The sequence below is a fragment of the Macaca thibetana genome, chromosome 5 (assembly GCF_024542745.1).
Source record: "Macaca thibetana thibetana isolate TM-01 chromosome 5, ASM2454274v1, whole genome shotgun sequence".
NCBI lineage: Eukaryota > Metazoa > Chordata > Mammalia > Primates > Cercopithecidae > Macaca > Macaca thibetana.
In genome coordinates this window covers 145,654,571-145,678,126 of record NC_065582.1, presented here as the reverse complement: position 1 = coordinate 145,678,126, position 23,556 = coordinate 145,654,571, and the positions used below count along the sequence as shown (strand labels likewise).

At 41.2% G+C, this 23,556-nt stretch overlaps 1 protein-coding gene across 7 annotated transcripts in view; it reads right to left on the bottom strand.

Annotated features, from left to right (window-relative positions):
- APBB2 (amyloid beta precursor protein binding family B member 2) overlaps window positions 1–23,556 on the bottom strand; it is a 410,008-nt gene that overhangs the window by 248,345 nt on the left and 138,107 nt on the right. For all 7 annotated transcript variants that reach the window (XM_050790342.1, XM_050790347.1, XM_050790340.1 and 4 more), the window contains one exon: window positions 5,762–5,876. In XM_050790342.1, the coding sequence (XP_050646299.1) occupies window positions 5,762–5,807 (46 nt within the window). In that variant the 5' untranslated portion in view covers window positions 5,808–5,876. Of the gene's footprint in view, window positions 1–5,761; window positions 5,877–23,556 lie in introns of those variants that run through there.

Genomic DNA, 23,556 nt, shown 5'->3' with positions numbered 1-23,556 from the left:
TTCAAAATCACAAGAAATAAATCCCTGGGCCAGAACCAAAGACAGAACTCAAAGTCGGATGAGAGGAAGTTAAAGCTCTGAAGAGGTAAAAGGCTATCGGAACATGAGATAAGCTTAGTGTGTAGGGGCTGAGATCCTGATGAACCCTGGAGAACAAAGGGTCATATCTCACCAACAAGAAATCAAAATTTCAAAACAGCTCCCATGTAGAGGTATGGCATCCAAATACAGAACACCCATGGAACATCAAGTTCCCGAGCCAAGAAAACAGTAACACTAGGCTGGGTGAGGTGGCTCACACCTATAATCGCAGCACTTTGGGAGGCCGAGGCAGGCGGATCACCTGAGATCAGGAGTTCGAGACCAGACTGGCCAACATGGTGAAACCCCATCTCTACTAAAAATACAAAAATTAGCCAGGCATGGTGGCAGGCGCCTGTAATCCCAGCTACTCAGGAAACTGAAACAGAATAATTGCTTGAACCCTTTAGGCAGGGGTTGCAGTGAGCCAAGATGGCGCCATTGCACTCTAGCCTAGGTAACAAAGAGTAAAACTCTGTCTCAAAAAAAAAAATTAAAATAATAATAATAATAATAACACTGGTCCAAAAGCTAGGACACCCATCGGGCACTAACTGAGGCAAATGAGAAAGTGCTGGGTTTGTACAATCCTCATTGCACGGGACTCCCACATCAAACAACCTCTAATGAAGAGACTTACAGTGAAAGCTTAACACCAAACAAGAAACAATTTACCAAAAGAGACAGCCAACACAACTGGCAAAACCTGTGCCCAAGAGCTAGAAATAGAACAGTAAATAGCGGTTGTTCAGGAAAAAGTTACCATGAATTCAACTAAAGCTAGAGAGAACCATGTGTGTTGGAAAGCAGGATTTGGAAAAACTTGGAATATGCAAATAATTTCTCCCCTTATCAATGCTGAGTTAAGTTTCTAAGCAAGTACTTCATTCATTCATCCATTTGATATATATTTATTAAGCATTTATTCTGCATCAGGCTCCAATTACTCCCCCTTAGTCTTGGCTGGCACTGGCTCTGAGGATGGTTATTATCCAGTTCCACCCCTTAGCCCAAGATGACTCCACAAATATTGCAGCAACTACCGTAGATAAAATAGTGTCCTCACTCACAGAGGAGAGAAGGGAAATGAAAAAGACTTTAGTGCTGGAGTTCAGACAAATTATATACATGTGCCAAAATATAAAAGGAATTTAGGACACAAGCAAGCATCAAGAGGGAGATTTAAGAGCTGCAGGAACACGTGCTTCCAGTGGGGAAACCAGAAAACTCCCTGGGAAAGAGAGTGACTCTGCTGCACCCCATGGCAAGAGCAGGATTTTAGCGGGTTACCAAAAGATGGATCCACATACCAGAGCGGAAACAGCAGGAGCAAAGGCACGTGACCCAAAGGCACAGGGTGTACCCTGGCAGGAGCAGCCCACGCACACTACTATAAATGTCTACTGAATAGCAATAATACCAACAACAATAACGATCATTCCTCATGAGTAACAGGTAATAAAAATAAGGAGCAGTGAAAGGAGACCTAAAGGACTCAAATACCAGGGTGACCTTTTAAACTAGTGGGTACACACTAAACAATTTCAGCAGGGAAGTGGCATGATGAGAGCCATGCCTCAGTTAGATGCATTTGGCCACTATGCATGAGTTAAATTTGCAGGCAAAGAGACTGCAGGCCAAGGTCTGGAAGCTATTATAACACTCCAGATCCTCACAGCTGAGGTTACAGTGGTGGCTGCAGTCATCCAAAGGAATGGATAGGTACAGACAAAAATGAACAAATATGCAATTTTTATTAGCAATTCCTAGAATATAGTCATGTGTTGCTGAACAACAGAAATACATTCTGAGAAAGGCATCACTGGGCGATTTCATTGCTGTGCAAACATCATCATGGAATGTTCTTACACAAACCTAGATGGTACAGCCTACTACACACCTAGGCTAGATGGCAGAGCCTAGGGTTCCCAGGCTACAAACACGTACAGCATGTTACTGTACTGAATACCGCAGGCAACTGTAATACAATGATAAGTATTTGTGTACCTAAACATATCTAAACATAGAAAAGGTACAGGACAAATGGGGTCTTACAATCTCACGGGACTACTGTTGTATATGCAGTCCACGGTAGATTGAAACATTGTTGTGTGGCACATGACTCATTTTAAAACTGGAGTTTTAACATAAACACAAATATCTGCATGAAAAGTCAGGAAAGAACAGCTCTAGCTATTTACTTCTTATTTTCGTGCTCAATGGATGCCATTCCACATTCCATCCAACAGCAGCACCCTGTCCTGAAAGGAGATAGCCGGGAAAGGCAGACTAATCTCAAAACAGAAGGAAAGAAAATTAAAATTCCAGTCTGACATACGAGCCTCAAAACCAATGTAGGGCACAGCAATATGCACTGCTGACCCTTGACTGATGATTCCGACCACACCTGATGATAAAATTATTAACTCTATGGCATGTTGCTGTTGTTTTTTTTACTGAAATCATTTCCCTTCTCCAGGGAACAGTGTGGCCCTGTTCAGACACAGGCTGGTGAGGAGGCCCCCGGTCAAATTGGCTTTCCTGCCTTATGTGAGGGCAGCGACGGCTGCCAAGGTTAACATTTATTTCTGCTATGAGTAGCCTCTACAGAACGTCAGCTTGAGGTTTCAACAAGCAAATCTTATTTATTTATTTATTTATTTATTATTTTGAGTTTTGCTCTTGTCGCCCAGGCTGGAGTGCAATGCTGCAATCTTGGCTCACTGCAACCTCCGCCTCCCAGGTTCAAGCGATTCTCCTTCCTCAGCCTCTCTTGTAGCTGGGATTACAGGCGCCCACAACCACACCCAGCTAATTTTTGTAATTTTTTTTTTTTAGTAGAAATGACGCTTTACCATGTTGGCCAGGCTGGTTTCAAATTCCTGACCTCCACCCACCTCAGCCTCCCGAAGTGCTGGGGTTACAGTACCCAGCCAAATCTTATTTAATGATCAGGAGAAGCAAGCTACAAAGGAGTATGTAGAAGGGAGGAATGGAGAACAAATCAAGTAAAATACGTAACAGTGTTCATGCCTGGACTGAGGGATCAACAACAATGGGAGAAGAAATCAGAGATGGAAACCATGAGAGGGTACGAACCACACTCTAGTTCCAGGGAAGGGCGTTTCAGGCAACATGTTATGCAGCTATGTGCTCCCTGGAAAAGCAGCCACTCTCTCTCCCCCCACCAGAAAAAAGACACAAAGTGACAAGCGCAGTAGAGGCCTCAGGGCAGCAATCGCTATGCTGAGCACAGGTAGCACGTTTCTGGCACCCAGTAAGAAGACAGTTTTCTCATAAAGAGCTCTTAGTAAGAAATAAGTCAAATGAAAATAAAGAGCTTCCTTGCAATTACTGGACAGCACACACCTGTGCAGCTCAGGGCCCTTTGGTAATCTCTGGAAAGGAACTCAGCTGATGGCCAATGTGTCATTCTCTGAGGTGAAAAAAGGAGCAAGAACACATATGTGAATTTTTCAGGTAAATTTACTTCTTCCACTTCAAGAGCCCAAATGTTAGCATTTTAACCACTGTGAAGGAACAATGTCCTCAAAATATATTAGCTTGAACCATATGAAATTAACCTTTTTGTATGTCAAAAATGCTCAAGTACTAACAATTTCACTTGGATCAATGGCAGTACATGTCCTCCAACTTTCTTCTACACAGGGGTAGGCAAATTTTTTCTTAACAGGATCACAGATATTTTAGGCTTTGAGGGCCAAGAGACAAAAAAGAGATTATGTAGGTGCTTATATAACCATTTAAAATGTAACCATTTAAAAATATAAAAACCACCCTCAGCTCCTATAAAAATAAGCATAGGCTGGATCTGACCTATTGGCTACAGTCTGCAGATCCCTGTTATATAGGGTGCAAGTGTAAACTTTATTCTGATGATGCTCACTATGAAAATTGCTAATTTCAGAGTAAAACTGTAACACCCTTGGAGATACCAACAATATCTGAAAATATGTGAAAAGCTGTTTACCCCAACACTGCTGGCTTTAATGCTGGCTGTTGATCCGAATCCCTATTCTATTATCAGCAATCCCTCCCTACTGCTATAAAATGCTACTGCTTTTAACTATCTGACTTACTTTACAAGCAATTGTCTGGGTGAGGACTTGAGGGTGGTTCTAACTTTTCTTTGCTTTCTTTTTTCTTTTTTTGAGACAAGAGTCTTGCTCTGTCTCCCACGCTAGAATGCAGTGGTATAATCTCAGCTCACTGCAACCTGTACCTCCTGGGCTCAAGCAATCCTCCCACCTCAGCCTCCCAAGTAGCTGGGACTACAGGCACATGCCACCATGCCTGGCTAATTTTTATATTTTTTGTAGAGACAGGGTTTCGTCATGAAGCCCAGGCTGGTCTTAAACTCCTGGGCTCAAGTGATCCACCCACCTCAGCCTCCCAAAGTGCTGGGATTATAAGCATGAGCCTAGCCATAACTTTTCTATAAAGAAAAAAACTGAGCTGCACAAGGTAATGGCACTTAAAAGTGAATACGAATAAGCATAACTACAGAAAGGATATGGGAACAAAAGCACTATGGGGAATTACCCCAAATTTCCCCTGACTTAGAGCCAAAATTCCACAGGTTCCAAAGGAAAGCAACAAAAACAAATAAATATCTATACAACTGGTCCAAGGCCAAAAGACTGCAGGGAGCAAGAAGTAAGTCTGAGACACACTGCCCTTCATAGAAATAAAGATAGATAATTAAAGGGAAGAATCATTTTTCTCCTAGGTTAATCAGGGGTAACGACAAACAGGAAAAGGCTACAACTATAGCAGTTCCCAAAAGACTGCCAGGAAAACGTCAGTGTTGTGAGACATCGAAGATCATCCCTGAGGGAACTGAAAGAGTTTCCTCCTTTGGAGAAGGCTAAGAAGTAAAAGCCAGGAACTCTCTCCCTAATACATATTAAACAGACACATACCCAGGGGACCTCTCTTCTGGGTCCATGAATTTTGTGATTATAAAGGAATTCAAACAATCACTGCGAAATGTTTTTAATTTATGGCATTATTATTGTTTCAAATGTTATATATTGTGATGAAAAACGAAAGCTTAAAAAAATAAAAGCCTATAGAAGAATAGATACATTAGGCCAGGCATGGTGGCTCATGCCTGTAATCCAGAAACTTTGGGAGGCTGAGGTGGGTAGATCTCTTGAGCCTAGGAGGTCAAGACCAGCCTGGGCAACATAGCGAGACCCCATCTCTACAAAAAATAAACAAAATTAGCCAGGCACGGTGGCACACATCTGTAGTCCCAATTACACAGTAGACTAAGGTGGGAGGATCACTTGAACCAGAAGTTCGAAGCTACAGTGAGCTGTGTTCATGCCACTGGACCCTAGCCTGGGCAACAGAGCAAGACCCAGTCTCAAAAAAGAAAAGAAAAAGGAAAAAAAGAATGGATGCACTGAAACAGAAAAAGGAGATTGTTGATATACAATTCTGGTCTTCTAGGGCCACTTGATTACAAAAATCCTAATTTAAGTAACATTTCTTACCATGCAATATTCAAAATTACCCTAGAGCAATCCATTCTCTTGTATTGCTAAACATCCTTATTTAAACCTTTAAAGCTTTTACCAATTCAGGACTCTGTGATATTCTACAATGAAAATTAAAGGGAAAAAAGCAAAAGAGAGACTGATCCCATACATACATGAGCTGCCTGGACGACAGTGAGCCTCCGGGTACCGTCTGCCCATAGTGACAGTCAACACATTGGTAGGGGCCTCTGCAGTTCCCAAGTCCTCAGGAAAGACTGAGATGGTTAGCTGCGGTAGGGGGAGACAAAAAAAAAGGTAGAAACAAAACAGAGACTTAGGATAATGACAGCATTTTTTTTTTTCATTAAAATGCTAATGATGACCACAAATTTCCAGATAACCATGTTTATGAATTATTCATAGTCGCATGCAAGATGAAGTCTCCCTGTCACTGCAGGCAGGCCCAGGGCTTGCTGATGATTAGCATGTGGGCCCTGCAATAAGTGTGACAGAGGCACAGGTCGCTTCCAGCGACCAGGGCTGGCCCTCACTGGCCCCCATCAAAAGTCCAGGCAATCCCACCTGCATTTGCCTGATGTTTTTCCATTCTTCCTTAACATCAAGGAATAGCACTGCCTGGCTCTTTGCTGTGACATCTGAACTAAAATCCTGTAAAACTGTAAAAGCTTGAAAGGAAGAAAATTGTTTTTCTGTATTGGGGAGGTTAGATGTCGCGCTGATTGGGAAAAAAAAAATATTTTCAGTGACGTATAACATATAGAAAATGCACACACCACAATGGACAGCTCAATGTATTTTCCTAAACTGAAAACACACCAGATCAAAACCAGAACATTATCTGCACTGCAGAAGTCCCCTTCATGCTCCCTTCTAAGGCTGACTCCTATGCAGAAATTATTTTTGCCCTTTTTTGTGGCCATCAAGTCGATTTACTGTCACTGTTGATTTTTTATTTAAAAAACATATGCAGAACACCTACTATACACCCAGCACCATGCTAAGCACTGGAGCTACAAAGATGAATAAGACACCATCTCTGTCTCTAAGGAAAGTGAAGTCTAGGGGAGCCAAAGGATGCACACAAACTGGCCACTATAGGGTTATGGGATGAGCAAAATCATTGAGCTTTATATCAAGCAAGGGTGTGTCTAGTCCAGAAATGGACAGGTCAGGGAGCGCTTCCAAAAAAAAGGGGTGCCTAGCATGTCCTAAGGCTGGGTAGGAGTTAGCCATGCTAGGGATGCAAGACAAGGCAATAGAAAAAGGAAAGGTAAGAAACCGCATGGTATAGTCCAGAATTGCTGGCCACTCTCTAGAGTGAGGCCTTCAGAATGAGGCCAGAAAATAAGCCTGGAGCCAGATGGCAACCATGTACACATCTCAAAGAACTCTGACTTTATCCTGGGTGTAAACAGCCACTGAGGGGTCAGATCTGGGTTTCAGATGTATGATTCTCTGGGTGGACTTGAAGGGGGCAGGGTAGAGGCAGGGAGACCTGTTTGGTTGTTACAATCATTCAGGGAGAAGGAAAGGGTGGAGATTAGGGCAACAGAAGTAGATAGAGAAGGGGAGAGAAGAATTAGTACTTGGAACCATCCAGAAACTCAAAGCGGAACTCTAGGTTTATTACATGTGGATGAAGTAGTGACAACCAAGGTAGAGAATATAGGAGAAGAAATAAGGAATACAAGGAATTTAGTTTGGGGCATTAGAAATTGAGGCGTCAGTGGCTCACGCCTGTAATCCCAACACTTTGGGAGGCCAAGGCAGGCGGATCACCTGAGGTCGGGAGTTCGGGACCAGCCCGAACATGGAGAAACCCTGTCTCTACTGAAAATACTAAATTAACTGGCATGGGCATGGTGACACATGCCTGTAATCCCAGCTATTCAGGAGGCTGAGGCAGGAAAATCGCTTGAACCCAGGAGGCAGAGGTTGTGGTAAGCCGAGATTATGCCATTGCACTCCAGCCTGGGCAACAAGAGTGAAACTCCATCTCAAAAAAAAGAAAAAAAAAGAGAGAGAGAAATTGAAGCATGGAAGATTCAGGTGGGGATACTGAGATATTCTTGAGCATAAAGCCTGGAGAAGCAGCCTGAGAAAAACATAAAGGCATAAAAGCGATTACAACATAGTGGGGAGCAGAGATCGTGTCAGTGAGTAGCGTCACTGCAGGAACATGGACAGAAGGAGAACATTACACGATCAGTGCAGAATCCTGGAGAACACACACAATAGAATGTGCAGAGGAAAACCATCTTTTGAAGACGACCCAGGAAGAATGGCAGAGAGGTACACGGGATAGAAAGAGATGAACAAAGATAAAAAATGAAAAATATACCTTTGGATTTGGCATTTAAGAAGTCACTGTCCACCTTGATGGAGAGCTGAGATAACACCTGGTGGAGGCAGAGATAACAGAATCAAGAGAGCAAGTAGAAGAGCCCAGGAAGGGGAATGCATGGCTGCTGGAAGAGACTAAGTGCTCATAGCACATGGCTACAGGCTGAAAGACGCAGTTCAGAGGGAGGGGCTGAAAGTCCAAGAGGGAAGAGGTAAAGATGGTCTGAGATCTCAAAAGAGGTGGGCCAAAGGGTCAGGAGTACAGATGAAGGGGCTGACCTTGAAGAAGAAGGGGAGTCCACAACCCTCTGATATTAGAAGGAAAGTACAGTAGCTCCCCTTTATCCATGGGGGATGCATGCCTGAAACCATGGATAGAACCAAGCCCTATCTAGCTATACTATGTTTTTTCCCACAAGTATGTACCTGTGATAAAGTTTAATTTATAAATTAGGCACGGTAAAGAGATTAACAATGATACCCAATAATAAAATAGAGCAGGTGAATGTGGTCTCTATTTCTCATAGCTATCTTAGTGTACTGTACTGCAGGAAACTGCAATCACAGAAATGAAACTGGGTAAGGGGGGGCTACTGGAAAGATAAATCTGGCTATAATAAGGTCATAATGAACAGTATTGGGAATTTGGAGGCAATAGACCAAATGGCATCAATGTTTTCAGAAAATGGTCGGCAAAGTCTCTTTGTTGAGAATGATGTGACAAGTAAATGGTCTGAGGACATGGATCATGAAATTCTTGGTTTCTGGCAAGCTATCCCCCAAAATTAAAGTAGTCTAAGTCTGTTTTAAGGTACACAAACAAACAAGGCAGTTTGTACCAAGATAGAAAAGAGCATTTATAAGTTCTACCCCTAAGAGTAGAACTTCAGAGTATCAAAAAATACTATATAAGGCCCGGCGCGGTGGCTCAAGCCTGTAATCCCAGCACTTTGGGAGGCTGAGACGGGCGGATCACGAGGTCAGGAGATCGAGACCATCCTGGCTAACACGGTGAAACCCCGTCTCTACTAAAAAATACAAAAAACTAGCCAGGCGAGGTGGCGGGCGCCTGTACTCCCAGCTATTCGGGAGGCTGAGGCAGGAGAATGGCGTAAACCGGGAGGCGGAGCTTGCAGTGAGCTGAGATCCGGCCACGGCACTCCAGCCTGGGCGACAGAGCGAGACTCCGTCTCAAAAAACAAAACAAAACAAAACAAAACAAAACACTATATAAGCAAAAGATCTGGAAGATGTTTTTTCTTAAAATGATCTTGGGTTTTGGGTGTCAACATTTCCAAAGGTGTACATATAGTTTCACTAAGCAAAACTGTTACCCGCCATCTTTTTTTTTTTTTAAAGATGGAGTCTCACTCTGTTGCCAGGCTGGAGTGCAATGGCGTGATCTCAGCTCACTGCAACCTCCGACTCCCTGGTTCAAGCAATTCTGCTGCCTCAGTCTCCCGAGAAGCTGGGATTACAGGCACGTGTCACCACACCCAGCTAATTTTTGTATTTTTAGTAGAGATGGGGTTTCGCTATGTTGGCCAGGATGGTCTCAATCTCTTGACCTTGGGATCTGCCCACCTTGGCCTCCCAAAGTGCTGGGATTACAGGCATGAGCCACCGCACCCAGCCCTACCCACCATCTTAGAAAGCTTCTTGAATTGCTCCAATTCAAAAGTCCTTCCTACCATGGATAAACTACTGAAAATGAAAAACAGGCAGACATTTGAAAGTAAAGGAAAGAAGGAGGGGAGAATGGGTTCGCAGTGGCACCTGCTACTGAGACTTCCTAGCTGCCTCTTAAAACAGCAGTTGTGCCATTCCACTGTGATCTCCTGAACGCTTTTCCATCTAGGATTTTAGCCAATTCAGAAATGGAGTGGAGTGACTTTATACTTGGAAAGTATCCCAGTAATGCCAAAACAGCAAGATTCATTAGAAACCCGATGCAATGGAAAACACCTGGAAAAGCAGCTTTTAGGTTCCCCAGATAGCCTTTGTGATCTCAAAAACTCTAAGCCTGCTCTGCAGTTTGTCTATTCTGTTAACAGGAACAAGATCCAGGCCATTTCTGGAACTTGAAAGGATTTTAGAACCAATGCTATCTGCACTGAAGTCAGTCAGGACAGAGGTGGTTTCAAAGGCATCAGATGCCTACTAACTGGACCATCTCTGTATCCTCGGGGCATAGGATGTAGTAAGCAGTCAATAAATGTGAAATAAATCAATAAACCAATACATTAGTGAAGAGCTTTCACAACTAGGAGGTAAGGAGGCCAATTAAATGGTGAGAACAGAAATAGTCTTTCTATTTCTTCTTTTCCTACCCTAACTGACTCAAAGCAAAGCTGCAAATCACATTCAGCTGCACTTACTTTTCACAGAAGAAAATCTTTATGAACTCATAAATAAGAACTTGTAAGTAAATACTGCATGTTAAGTGGGAGGATTCAGAAAGTATGAAAAACAAGATGCCTCTTAAATGGGAAAATAGATGGGTATGAACATTTTGAGGACACAAAGCAATAGAAATTGCAGACTTTACATCTGTCTGCCTTCTTTGTCATCCTCCCCTGTGAAGGACAGGACATCATTACTCTCACAGCATGGTGCCTCTCCTCCCAGATGCTCATTCACACAACCCGCTTAGGTTTAACCCGCTGGAGCAATAAGATAAATAGTCATGAGATAACCAAGTCTCGCTTCCTTGAAAATTTTAAAAATTCACCTTGGTTGCAAGTCTGTTTTAGTCCTAATATATATTTCTATTACTCACGATTTTACTTCTTTTATAATAAAAGAAGCCCTGAGGTATCATGATCATACTGAACACATTTTATTTTATTTTACTTATTTATTTATTTATTTATTTAAGACGGTTTCTTTCACTCTTGTCCCCCAGGCTGGAGTGCAGTGGTGCAATCTCGGCTCACTTCAACCTCCGCCTCCCGGGTTCAAGTGATTCTTACATCTCAGACACGCGAGTAGCTGGGATTACAGGCGTGCACCAACACACCTGACTAATTTTTGTATTTTTAGTAGAGACAGGATTTTACCACATTGACCAGGTTTGTCTTGAGCTCCTGACCTCAAGCGATCCACCTGCCTTGGCCTCCCAAAGTGCTGGGACTACAGGCGTGAGCCACCATGCCTGGCCTGAACACATTTTATATTACGCAGCAACACAAGGTAATATTCGTCTAAAAGTAACTTTAATAATAAAGCTTCCAAAGGTGAGGAACAGTTTTTTTTATTAGTATGTACCATGTGACATTTTTCTGAATTGTTAAAAAATAACTTGATCCTGAGAACATCAAATCTGATCGTGTCCATCTGAGTAGCAATATCTTGGGAAGGAAACCAATCTTTGAGACTTCTTTCTACTCTTAAGAACGCTAAGAGCAAGATAAATATACGCTACTCACTTGAATGCAAGCCATCAAGGAAAGGAAGGGAATATATTTGCCAGTCTACAAAGTGTTTAGTGTGCAGCTTTTTAATTACTACATTTACGGTACTAGCCATAATATATTCACTACCACAAATGCTCTACAAGGTCATTAATCCTCAACAAATACATTAATGCTTCCCTCCTCTCCTACAAGTTCTTATTATGCTGATGTGGGACAAAAATGCCAAGAATTCTCTCCAAAGTAAACATTTCATGTCAACAGGGCCACTAATTCTACTATGCTCATTTCACTATTTTTAAGATATATAATAGCTCTGCTTAAGCATTTCCTGTTGTTGACCTAAAAGATAAATTTGTACACAAAAAAATTTTAAATGGCTTTGCTTAAAGCAACATTTATTAATAGAAAGGTGACGCAAGCTATCTAAAAGGTTGCTTATGCTCTTCCAAAATAATATATTCTATAATTCAATAATTATAATTCTCTGCATCATTCTGCAGTTACAGTACAATATAATTTCTGCTTTTTAAAATCTCCAGGAATAGGCCGGGCACAGTGGCTCACACCTATAATCCTAGCACTTTGGGAGGCCAAGACAGGCAGATCACCTGAGGTCAGGAGCTCGAGACCAGCCTGGCCAACATGGCAAAACCCCGTCTCTACCAAAAATACAAAAATTAGCCGGGCACGGTGGCAGGTGCCTGTAATCTCTCCTACTTGTGAGGCTGAGGCAGGAGAATCACTTGAACCCAGGAGGCAGAGGTTGCAGTGAGCAGAGATCATGCCACTGCACTCCAGCCTGGGTGACAGAGTGAGAGACTGTCTCAAAAAATAAAATAAAATAAAATAAATAAAAATTTTAAAAATCTCAAAGAATAAGACATTGAAAATGATCATGATTTTCAAAACAGTTGAGGGATTACCCATTTAGGTATCAAAATGGGTTTAATTTCAACCATAGCAGATTAATTTTTTTTTCTAAAAGGTAATGCCTTCTTCAGAGAATCCAGAATGTGATTAATCTTTGGTGACACAGGATCATCAACATGACTATAAATTACTTGCTCTGCTGGAACATGAGAATACTAACTCCAAGGAAAAGGAGTGGCAGCAGTTACTGGGCAGGAGCTGGGTTTCTACCACCACAAAGAGAGCTGGATGGGGAGTTACTACTAAGGCACAGGGTGCAATGAGAATCAAAAGGAAGAGACTGCTGAAGTTCTCACAACAGGGAGAGCACAGATATAAGTACACTCTGGAGAGCTCAAGGGGAAATCCAAGTTACAGAGCCAGGTCTGAAGTCAAGAGCTGTGGCTGATTAGAGTCAAGGTCTGAGTTGGAGATAAACTGATGGCGAATAGAGGGAGAGAGTGTAAGGTTGGCTTTGTGTGTATCCTGCTGGTAACTGGGTTTAACCTGCCCATTAAAGGCCAGTGGCAAGACAGCTGTTCTCAGAAGCTTCTGAGGCAACAGAGGGCTGTTTATTCCTCTACTCAAAGGCAGATGGCTGCTAGGCTTTGGGGATATTTGTCTGCCTTTCGTAGTCTGGCTATCTCCTCTCCTTTGCCCTAAAGAGTTGCATCTCATTTCTGTTACAGTACCAACCTTTCCCTTCTTCAACTCAGCTACAATTTTGGAATTCAGATAAAATAATGAAGTACAAGAGAACAAAACTTAAAATACCAAGCTCCAGATAAGATCTGAAGGGCACAGGGCACGGCCTCTGTTGTGATGCCTTTTTTGTTTATTTCTTGGTTCTTAGGGAATTCAAACAGTGTTTCTTAAGCAGAACTCATTTGAAGTGATTTAGCCAAGCCTAAAACCTGCCCGGAGTGTGTTATTTCTAAGTGACCACTGTGATTTAACAAGCACCTCCTTTGGAGAAATTCAATAAGCAGAATCTCCAGAAACACAACAAAACCAGTTGCCCTGATGTGAAGATTCTAGAAATGTGGGAACAAACTCAGAACCTGAAGAAGGGGTAGGCCTTTACCACTGCATACATTAAGTAGCTATGGGCAAATCAATTAGCCTTCTAAGCCTCATCTGTAAAATGGGCTAAGGATATCAGCCTTGCAAAGGTATGAATGAGAACGAAAGGAAAGGCTCAGAAGAGATCTACAGATGTGAATTACACCTTAATTAAGTACATAACCCCCTACAACACACAGATCTTTATTTAGACCTGATAAGGTCTTGTGCCTAGTAGTTTCCATCCAACTCTCGCAACCTCAGATAAGATTCTTTTTCCAAATTATTTCCATAGAACATTATTTTTGGCTAATAAATATTTTTAACTTCACTGCTCATATAGGAAGAACAACTACTACTGAATTTTCACAGTAAAAAAAAACACTAGAATGTAAAAATTCCCCATTATCATTTTCCCATTTTGTTTTCTCTTAACAACTTCCTATTCAAGTTCTTTTCTCTTTTTCCCATTTTTCTTTATAGCATCTTTGTGGAACTTATTTTCTCACTTTAAGTTCAACCCTTGCAATAACTGTAACTAAGAGCTGTAATGTAATTTAGCAGTTTACAAGGCACCTTCACATACATTATTTCCCTTAAATTTCTTCTATTCTTTTTGTTTCTTGTCTTACTTTCAGAAATACAAACAGAACTTTCTAAAATCAGCAAAGAAGCAATTTTTCTCCTTCCAGCTGCCAACATACTAATACACAATACTTCGCAGAGTTGTCCAAAGCAAGTCAGACTACATACAGTATACCTAAATCCTGACACATCCAACTCTCCTTACAAATAATTTTTTTTCTCCCTGGTAATGGTCTCTTGAAGTTAAAATATAGTGAGAAATGTGTAAACGTACCAATATACTAAAATAAGAAAAGTAAATGCCTTTAAGAATCATGAAAAATAATTAATAATAATTTTTTAAAAAACAGCAGGAGGCCCAGTGAGGTGGCCCACACCTGTAATCTCAGCATTTGGGAAGCTGAGGTAGTAGGATCACTTGAAGCCAGTAGTTCAAGACCAGCCTGGGCAACATAGCAAGACCTCATCTCATCAATTAAGCAGTCAATCAATATGCAAGCAAGTCGGGTATTATGGCCCATGCCTGTAGTCTCAACTACTTGGGAGGCTAAGGCAGGAGGATTGCTTGAGCCCAGGAGTTCGAGGCTGCAGTGAGCTATGATGGTGCCACTGCACTTCAGCCTGGGTGACATAGCAAGACCATCTCTAAACAAACAAAGGAATAAGAGGTTGAAAACATTAGCAGAAAGAAAAAGAAGGAATAAAGTTGTTATTTTTGCTTCCAGTAAAATTTCCATCATCTATCTTACCAGAGCTGTTTTTCCCCAAGCTCTGCATTAAATAATCTGATCATTAAATCTGTGAAAACCACAAGGGATGTGCCCATCTCATTAAAAAAGATGATCATTTGAGCTATGATAATGAGAAAGAGCATCTATTTTTGGTTTTAAGGACAGAAGTACTTCCCGCCTGTTGCTCAGAGCAGCGACACTTCTAGTTAGCTTTAGCACAAAACAGATGCCCCAGCACTCTTTATCATGGTGACAAGAGGAACCTGCAAATAGAAAGATTTCATCTCAGAACTTCCACATACTTTCAATCTTGATTTATCAACAAAGAACATAAGGTGTCTGAAACAGAAAAATACTAATTCTACCATATGAAGGTAAATATTATTATTTTTTTAAAGGATTTTCATAAAGTCTAGATTAGAAATTAGATCAGGCCCAGCGTGGTGGCTCATGCCTGTAATCCCAGCATTTTGGGAGGCCATGGTAAGTGGATCACCTGAGCCCAGGAATTCAAGACAAGCCTGAGAAACATGGCAAAACTCGTCTCTACAAAAAATTATCTGGCCATGTGCCTGTAATCCCAGTTACTTGGGGGGCTGAGGCAGGAGGGCTGCTTCAGTCCAGGAGGGCGATGCTGCAATGAGTCGTGTTCGGGACACTGCACTCCAGCCTGGGCGACAAGAGTGACACTCTGTCTCCAAAAAAACAAACAAAACAAAAGAAATCACATCAGATTCCCCTACAGTCATACAAAACCTTTAAAATTTGAATTGATTGCCCTTTGACTTTACAATGGTTGAACAAGACCCAAAAATAATTTTTCAGTAATCTTTGATACATGTTAATAATATATTAAACATAATTTTAATAAATCAGCTGTTATTCCTAAAATTGAAGTATTAATGAAATTTAAGAAAAAAAGTTGAAAGACAATATTTGGCCTTGATTCTGCTGTGGTGTTTACGTGTTCAATGATGTAAGCTTCTGGCACATAAAACTTTCTGCATTTTGTAAGAGGTACTCTGGGTGGTTTGAGCAAGGGAATGGAGAAGAACATCAAGGTCCAACATTATTCACAGAATCTACAGACATGCCTCACGGAAGCTCAGTTCCCTACAGAACATAACTAGGACTACTGAATAAAGTGGCTCTTAGAAAAGAATGTTTTTTTCCAGCTTGGACCCAACTCAAGTCAAGCTAATAGGAAATCTAAGAAATAGATCTAATAGGAAATCACCCAACTGTGATTATGGCTCCAGGCAATGAAGGTCATTATTTTTTGTAATGGTGGAAATACTATGTTAGCTTGTGCCTAGGTTTGAGGTCAGACTTGGAATGTATACTTTAGAGATAACTGACCTTTTTTCTAGTATATTCTCAAACCAAGAAATAGTATCACTTAGTTCATTTTGACAGTGAGAGTAATAATCTCCGAACAAAACTGAAAAGTACAGAGTAACCAAATGAACCCTTCCTTAATGGACCAGACGACCACATATCTAAATTGAACTGAAATCTCACAAGTTGATCAGCAGGGATTATCAATTACATGTGATAGATAACAATCCTGTGCTTATCTCCATTCTCTCCCAAAACCACCCCTAAATGACAGTAAGTGAAAGGCAGAGATAAGTTCATGAGAAGAAAGAGAATGCAGGAGGACAAAATTCATGGAAAACATTTTTGGAAAATCGAAAACAACTGGCCCAATGATGAGTGAATTTTCAAAGCAGAGGCAGACAAAACTTAAACGTCTACAGACAGAATTGTCAGGAAGTAACAAGCCAGTATGCAGCAAAGAACCTGAGGAAAGTGCAAGTTAAGACACGGTTAAGTGGGGTTTGGATGAGAAGACAGGGTGGAGGTGGCACTGAAAATTGGGGGATTGCTTGCAAGTCATTTTAAGGAGTAAAACTCCATATCCTTGCTAAACCATGAAGCTTGCTATGCCCCTCCTCCCACCTCAGCAAAGGTTAAACTTGAGAGGATGTGCACTGTTCTGACAATAGGAACAGTGACTGGGTGAAGGGACCAACTGAAAAAGAGAAGGACTAAGTGGAGCTATGCACTCCACAGCCCCTTCCTCTGCTGGGTTCCCAGAGCACTGGCCAGTAGGAGATTGGTACTGGAGACTTCTGGAGAAACTAACCTTCCCAAGAAAAGAGATCTACAGATACCAAAACTGGAAGGCGACTTCTGAAAAGAGGTGATCATCCTATGCGAGGCCACCAATTGACAAAGCCTTGCTCAGTGCCTTCTCATGAATAAAGACGACAAGATGAACACCAAACATGTGAAATAGGGTCCAGCATGACAGATAGGAACTTCAGGAGGGAACAGGGTCAATGCAGGGAGAAGACTTCAAATATACATAATTAAGAACCCCAACAGGGTAAAATATATTGCATCCACAAAGCAATAAAGAATGGATGCTGTAAAATAGAGATATTGTGAGAATAAGAAAAAGCTCCTAGGAATTAATATTATAATCACAGAAATAAAAAAATCAACAGAGAGGTTAATAGATAATAGAGGTAAATGTTCCCCTAAAGTAGAACAAAAAGATACAAGGATAAAAATCAGGATTTTTTTTTTTTTTTTTTTTTTTTTTTTTTTTTGAGACAAAGTCTTGCTCTGTGGCCCAGGCTGGAGTGCAGTGGCATAATCATAGCTCACTGCAAATTCGAATCCTTAGGCTCAAGCGATTCTCCCACCTCAACTTCCCAAGTAACTAGGACTACAGGCGCATATCACCACATCCAGTTCTTTCTTTTTTTTTTGGAAGAGATAAGGACTCACTATGTTGCCCAGGCTTGTCTGGAACCCCTGGGCTCAGGCAATCCTCCCACCTTGACCTCCCAGAATGCTGGGATTACAGGTGTGAGCCCATACACAGCCAGGGATTTAAAAAAAAAACAAACAAACAAAAAAACACAATAATTACGTTGGAGGAAAAATCCAAGAGTTCCAGCATCTGACAAATAGGAGCTCCAAAAAAGAGAGAACAGTCTTCACAATGAATGAAAAAGTGACATACCAAGGTATATTACAAGGAAAGCTCAGAACACTGGGGGATTTTTAAATACCCTAAAAGCATCCAAAAAGAAAAGAAACAAGACATATAACAAGTAAATATAGTCAGAAGAACATGCAACAATTCTGTAACAAAATTGGAAGCAGAAGAAAATGGAACAAGCCCTCTCAACTCCCAAGGAAAGTAATCTCCAACTTTAAATTAGATATCAATCATATGTAAGGGGAGACCAAATGATATTTTGACACATGCCAGATCTCAAAAAAATTCCATCTACACACGCTTTCTCACAAAGCAGCCAGGCAATGTGCCTCCCCAAAAGAGGGTCAAAACCAAAAGAGATTACATCCAGTAAACAGGTCAATCAAGAATTCCCAATGTGATTGGTGAGGACAAATTCCAGGTCAACAGCTGTGCACAGGCCTCAAGAGTAAACAGTCCAGAACAGAGTGAGCAAGCAGAGAGCCCAAGAAAAATGTCACATGCACACACATAAGAACCAAGAGATGTGCTATTGTGTTTGACCTTATTTGAGAATTTGGGGATAAATAAGCAGTATATAAATAGAATACTAAGCAACAAAATTTTTTTTGGGGGGGAGGGGGACGGAGTCTCACTCTGTCACCCAGGCTGGAGTGCAGTGGCTCGATCTCGGCTCACTGCAAGCTCCACCTCCCAGGTTTACGCCATTCTCCCACCTCAGCCTCCTGAGTAGCTGGGACTACAGGCACCCGCCACCTCGCCCGGCTAGTTTTTTTGTATTTTTTAGCAGAGACAGGGTTTCACCGTGTTAGCCAGGATGGTCTCAATCTCCTGACCTCATGATCCGCCCGTCTCGGCCTCCCAAAGTGCTGGGATTACAGGTTTGAGCCACCGCGACCGGCCAAGCAACAAAATTTTAATGTGCTATACAAGAAAGAAAATAAAATCACAGTATCCTGCATAGCTCAGCTGTGAAAAGCATTTACAGTGAAAACAAACTGAGATATAACTATCTTAGAGAGTACGGGGCAGGTATTTAATGGAAGAAGAATAAAAGAAAGCTAAACCCTTCTCCTCCTCAATGGAATTCATGTTTAATGCCTAAAATGGAAAAAAAATTCCAGAATTACCAATATATGCATATTAATCTGTTACAAGGAAGTAAATACCAAAAGAAGAGCTAAATGAACTGAAGAGTAGTTGCTTCTAAGAAGTGGAAAACGGCAATGCAAATCTGTGGGCAAGAATTTGTAAGCTATATACAAGTATAACTGCAATTGAAAAATGAACTTTTGAAAGGGTAGAAGTTGATCCAACTGTATAAGACAAATTGATAATGTGAAATTTCATTTTCTACTATAAACAAGGAAACAGATAAATCTTAATCTGCTCCTCCTAGTTACTCCTATTGTTAAAATTCAATTTAGTACATCTTGTTATTTAAGGACCACGACGTGAGGTCCAATATGCCTAAATCTTCACACCTCTAGCTTTAGTTAACACATAGTGAAGGGGACCCTGGACACCAGTGTGCAAAGAACAACTGGCCATCTTAGATAGAGTTCATTAACCACAGCTTCATATGGATAAACACCTTGGCCACTGCAACATCTCCCCTTCTACCAGAGTTCTTACTGAAGCTTCTTATGGTGAGTTATATCCTTATGGGGGAAGAAGGATTGGCAACAGCCAGCATCTAAACTCTGTTCCACCATATTTAGGGAATTCCTCATCATGTGAGTTCTGATGAGAGCACATCTCTCAACACAGAAGCAAAAATGGCTAGACACTAACATTCCCAGAGTGTCTTGCAGTCAAGGCTTGCCTTGGTCAACCCTGAATCTAGAACCAGAGACACAAAGAGGCAGGAGCAGGAGGAAATTATCATGGGTGAGGGCAATGGCAACAACACTCACTGCTCAGAGGCAGCAAAGGCTGAAGTGACAGAGCTGGTGCCAAGTGTCCGATCCTGAAGAGATGGTCAGCATGAACACCAATGTCCAGTGTTCAGTGACAGGGTCTACCCGACATAGAACTAATCTTATTGTATGACCTTGGCTATGAATCTGGCTGTGTAGTCTCTATTTCGTGCCTGTCCTTTCCCCCAACTTCTGGTAAATTCAGAATGTACCCAATATCTTCTCAATAAATTACTTCTTTGCTTAAACTATTCAGCTAGTCTCTGTTGCTTCTATCCAAGAACCCTGACTGATACACTGCTCCGGGATACACAGGTAGAGATAGGTAGCCATCTATCGAAGTTAACAATGAAATGTTTGTTTCATAAGATTTCCAAGCAGAACTAAGAAGCTTTTCCACAGAGAAACATGGGGGAAGGTTATGTTTTAAGAAACAATTAAAACTGTTTCTGGAACATTAAGGGTGATCAAAGTTTTGGTAGGCTCTTTTTTTTTTTTGACACAGAGTCTCGTTCTGTCACCAGGCTGGAGTGCAGTGGTGCAATCTCGGCTCACGGCAACCTCCACCTCCCAGGCTCAAGTGATTCTCCTGCCTCAGTCTCCCAAGTAACTGGAACTACAGGCACACGCCACTACACCCGGCTAACTTTTGTATTTTTAGTAGAGACGGGGATTTCACCATGTTGACCAGGATGGTCTCGATCTCTTGACCTTGTGATCCACCTGCCTTGGCCTCCCAAAGTGCTGGGATTACAGGTGTGAGCCACCGCGCCCGGCCAGCTCATCTACTCTTTATATTAGTTTCTACCATTAGCCAACCCATTCAAAGTTCTACACCACTAATTGACTTCACAACCACCTCACTCTGGAAATGTAAGCAGCTTGTGAATGGGGAGCTGCCACTGTTTGCATGTGGCCAGAAACATAACGATTCTTACTGTTGTGAGTGGGCAGAAGAGCAGTAGGTGGGGAAGAACAATTTTCTTTGTCTTTCCACTTAAACACAGCTTTCAGAGAGACAAGGCAGTTTGAAAACCAGTGGTCAGGAACTACACATGACTATGAAAATGCAAACTAAGGCATCCAAAGATTTACATTCAACTGTAGAAACATCAATATTGCTGAAAAGCTGCACCCATCGATTCAGTGTTCTGTGGCACATTTAGTTCCAAATCTGAGAACACTGAACCTGGGCAATTTATCTGCATATGCCTCAGGCTAACCACACAAATCTTACAGACAAAGCTAGAAGTTAAGATAGATAGCTTAGAATGCACTGTTGATGTGACCAAAAGGGCTTCATAAAAGAGTCAAATGCAGTAATGACATTACCAGAAATGTGGATGCAGAGAAGGAAAGTCTCTGTGGTGCCCCACTGTCTCTGAAAACTGAGGATGGCTTTCATGACAAAGAAGTAACCTTTTGTTAGCTGTACATGAGATCATACAAACCCGATAAAGAGGGCTTGTAAAATAAGTGCAAAGCTTGATGCCTGCATATAATTTTCCCTCCTGTGGTGTTATTTCATAAAGATTTGTCAACAGATCAATCCCTCAGTCACAAGAGTCAGGCTACACATCACCTTGGGGGAAAATTATTTAATTTCAGTTGGTGATGTAAATGCTACTTTTTTTTTAGACTGAGCGGCATGATCTTTCCTCACCACAACCTCCGCCTCCCAGGTTCAAGAGATTCTTCTGCCTCAGCCTCCAGAGTAGCCAGAACCACAGGTGCCTGCCACCACACCAGGCTAATTTTTGTATTTTTAGGAGAGATTTTTGTATTTTAGGAGATATTTTGTATTTAGGAGATATTTTTGTATTTTAGGAGTTTCACCATGTTGTCCAGGCTGGCCTCAAACTCCTGACCTCAGGTGATCCACTTGACTCAGCCTGTAAATGCTACTTCAAATTCCATCAATTGCCAAACTATCTTTACCATACATTCTTCTATGTAGTCAGTTCTCTTGAAATAGCTAATGGCCACTAAAACAAGAGTTTCATTCCACAGCTGTCCAAGTGAGTTACGCTATGCTCACATTGTATTTTGAAGAGCTGAGATAAATTTATCTCAGTCAATCCCAGATTATTCCTCCCTTGTTTCATTTGAAGATCACACAACAGGACAGTGGTTCGCACAGCAGTGTGTGTGTGTGTGTGTGTGTGTGTGTGTGTGTGTGTGTACACGTCTGTGAAACTGTACAATCTAATCACCACAGCTCTGCAAAGAACACAGCACAATTCTATTCAGGTTTCAGAAATGGAAAAAAAATCTCAAGAAATCATTCTCAAAAGCTGTTTCCAGAATACCTTCTTGGGAAGTTTAAAAATTGGGTCCACTTTGTAATGCACGAGTATAAAGGAGGTAAATTCATAGCTTGCTAATGACCTTTTAATGCTAGAACCATAAATGGCTATTTCCAAAACATATTCACTGTATCGAATGCCCGATTTGATATTTAGTTATGTAAAAATTTTTTCCATCTCAACGAAGCCTTAAGGCAGCCTCCAAAAATTTATACAGAGGGGTTTTACCTTGTCCAGTGAAGGTTCTACTTCCAACCATCACAAGTACCAGAATTTTAAACTTTTACTATAAAAATCTCTATGGGATTATATAATCTTTCAACCATCTTCTTAACTTGAAACTTTTTTAACAAATATGACAAGACAGAATTAAAAGTGCATTGATCATAGAATGCAAACTGATAGTCAATGAAGTTCTAAGGAAAGTATAAATTAGTGAAATATTGTCATTCATTTAAAAAAGTACAATTAAAAGCAAATCAAATGAACTACTGATACTTTGACACCTACTACAAACACAGCAGATTGTAGCAGGTATAGAAAGGAAAAAGACATGGGACACAGTTACTGGCAACAGGGAACTTAGTATGTTGGAGGAACATGACACCGAACTCTATACAAACATTGGATCACATACATCACAGAATGCAGGTTTAGACTTAAAAGGAAGTTGGATAGGTCAGGTGGAGCCATTTTCTGTCAGATAAACCTATTAGACACATTTTAAAAATGTAACATGATATGTCCACACCTCCTATCTTAAAAGAATACCAATCAACAATCCTCTCAAAGTAAATTACATGCAACTAAGAAACTTTAACCTTTATCTTTCCAACATCCCTCATCACACAGTATTTATTTTTGATAAGTCTAAGTCTCCCACTATACAACAAAATATCAAACATCGCAGGATGTCCTATTTAACTTTGATTCCTGAGCTCTTGGAACCTACAGAACGCATAATGATCCAATGTATTCTTGGTGAATACATAGTTGAATGAATGAATGAATGAATGAATGAATGAACAGTGTTATAATAGCAGCTGTTAATTTGGATTTATTTGAATATAAAGATTGATTCTTCACAGCAAAACACAGTTCAGGAGGCTTCTACAAAGTTATGTTTCTTCCTTTCTTTCTTTCTTCCTTTTTTTTTTTTTTTTAAGACTTGGGGGTCCTGCTCTGTCACCCAGGCTGAAGTACAATGATGCAACCAGAGCTCCCTGCAGCTTCAAACCCCTGGGCTAAAGAGATCCTCTCCAAAGTTATATTTCATAAAACAAATGGCCAAAATTAATGATAAAATTAATTTAAAAAGTTGTTAATTGAAGCATTATTCACAAAAGGAAAAATGGCAACAATCTAAATTTTCAGCACCTGGGCGGCACGCAGTTTTATTACGGTCATACACTGATAGATTATGGAACTATTAAAAATGACAGGCTGTGCACGGTGGCTCACTCCTGTAATCCCAGCATTATGGGAGGCCAAGGCGGGCAGATCACTTGAGGTCAGGAGATCGAGACCATTCTGGCTAACACGGTGAAACCCCGTATCTACTAAAAATACAAAAAATTAGCTGGGCATGGTGGCGGGCGCCTGTTGTCCCAGCTACTTGGGAAGTTGAGGCAAGAGAAGGGTGTGAACCGGGGAGGCGGAG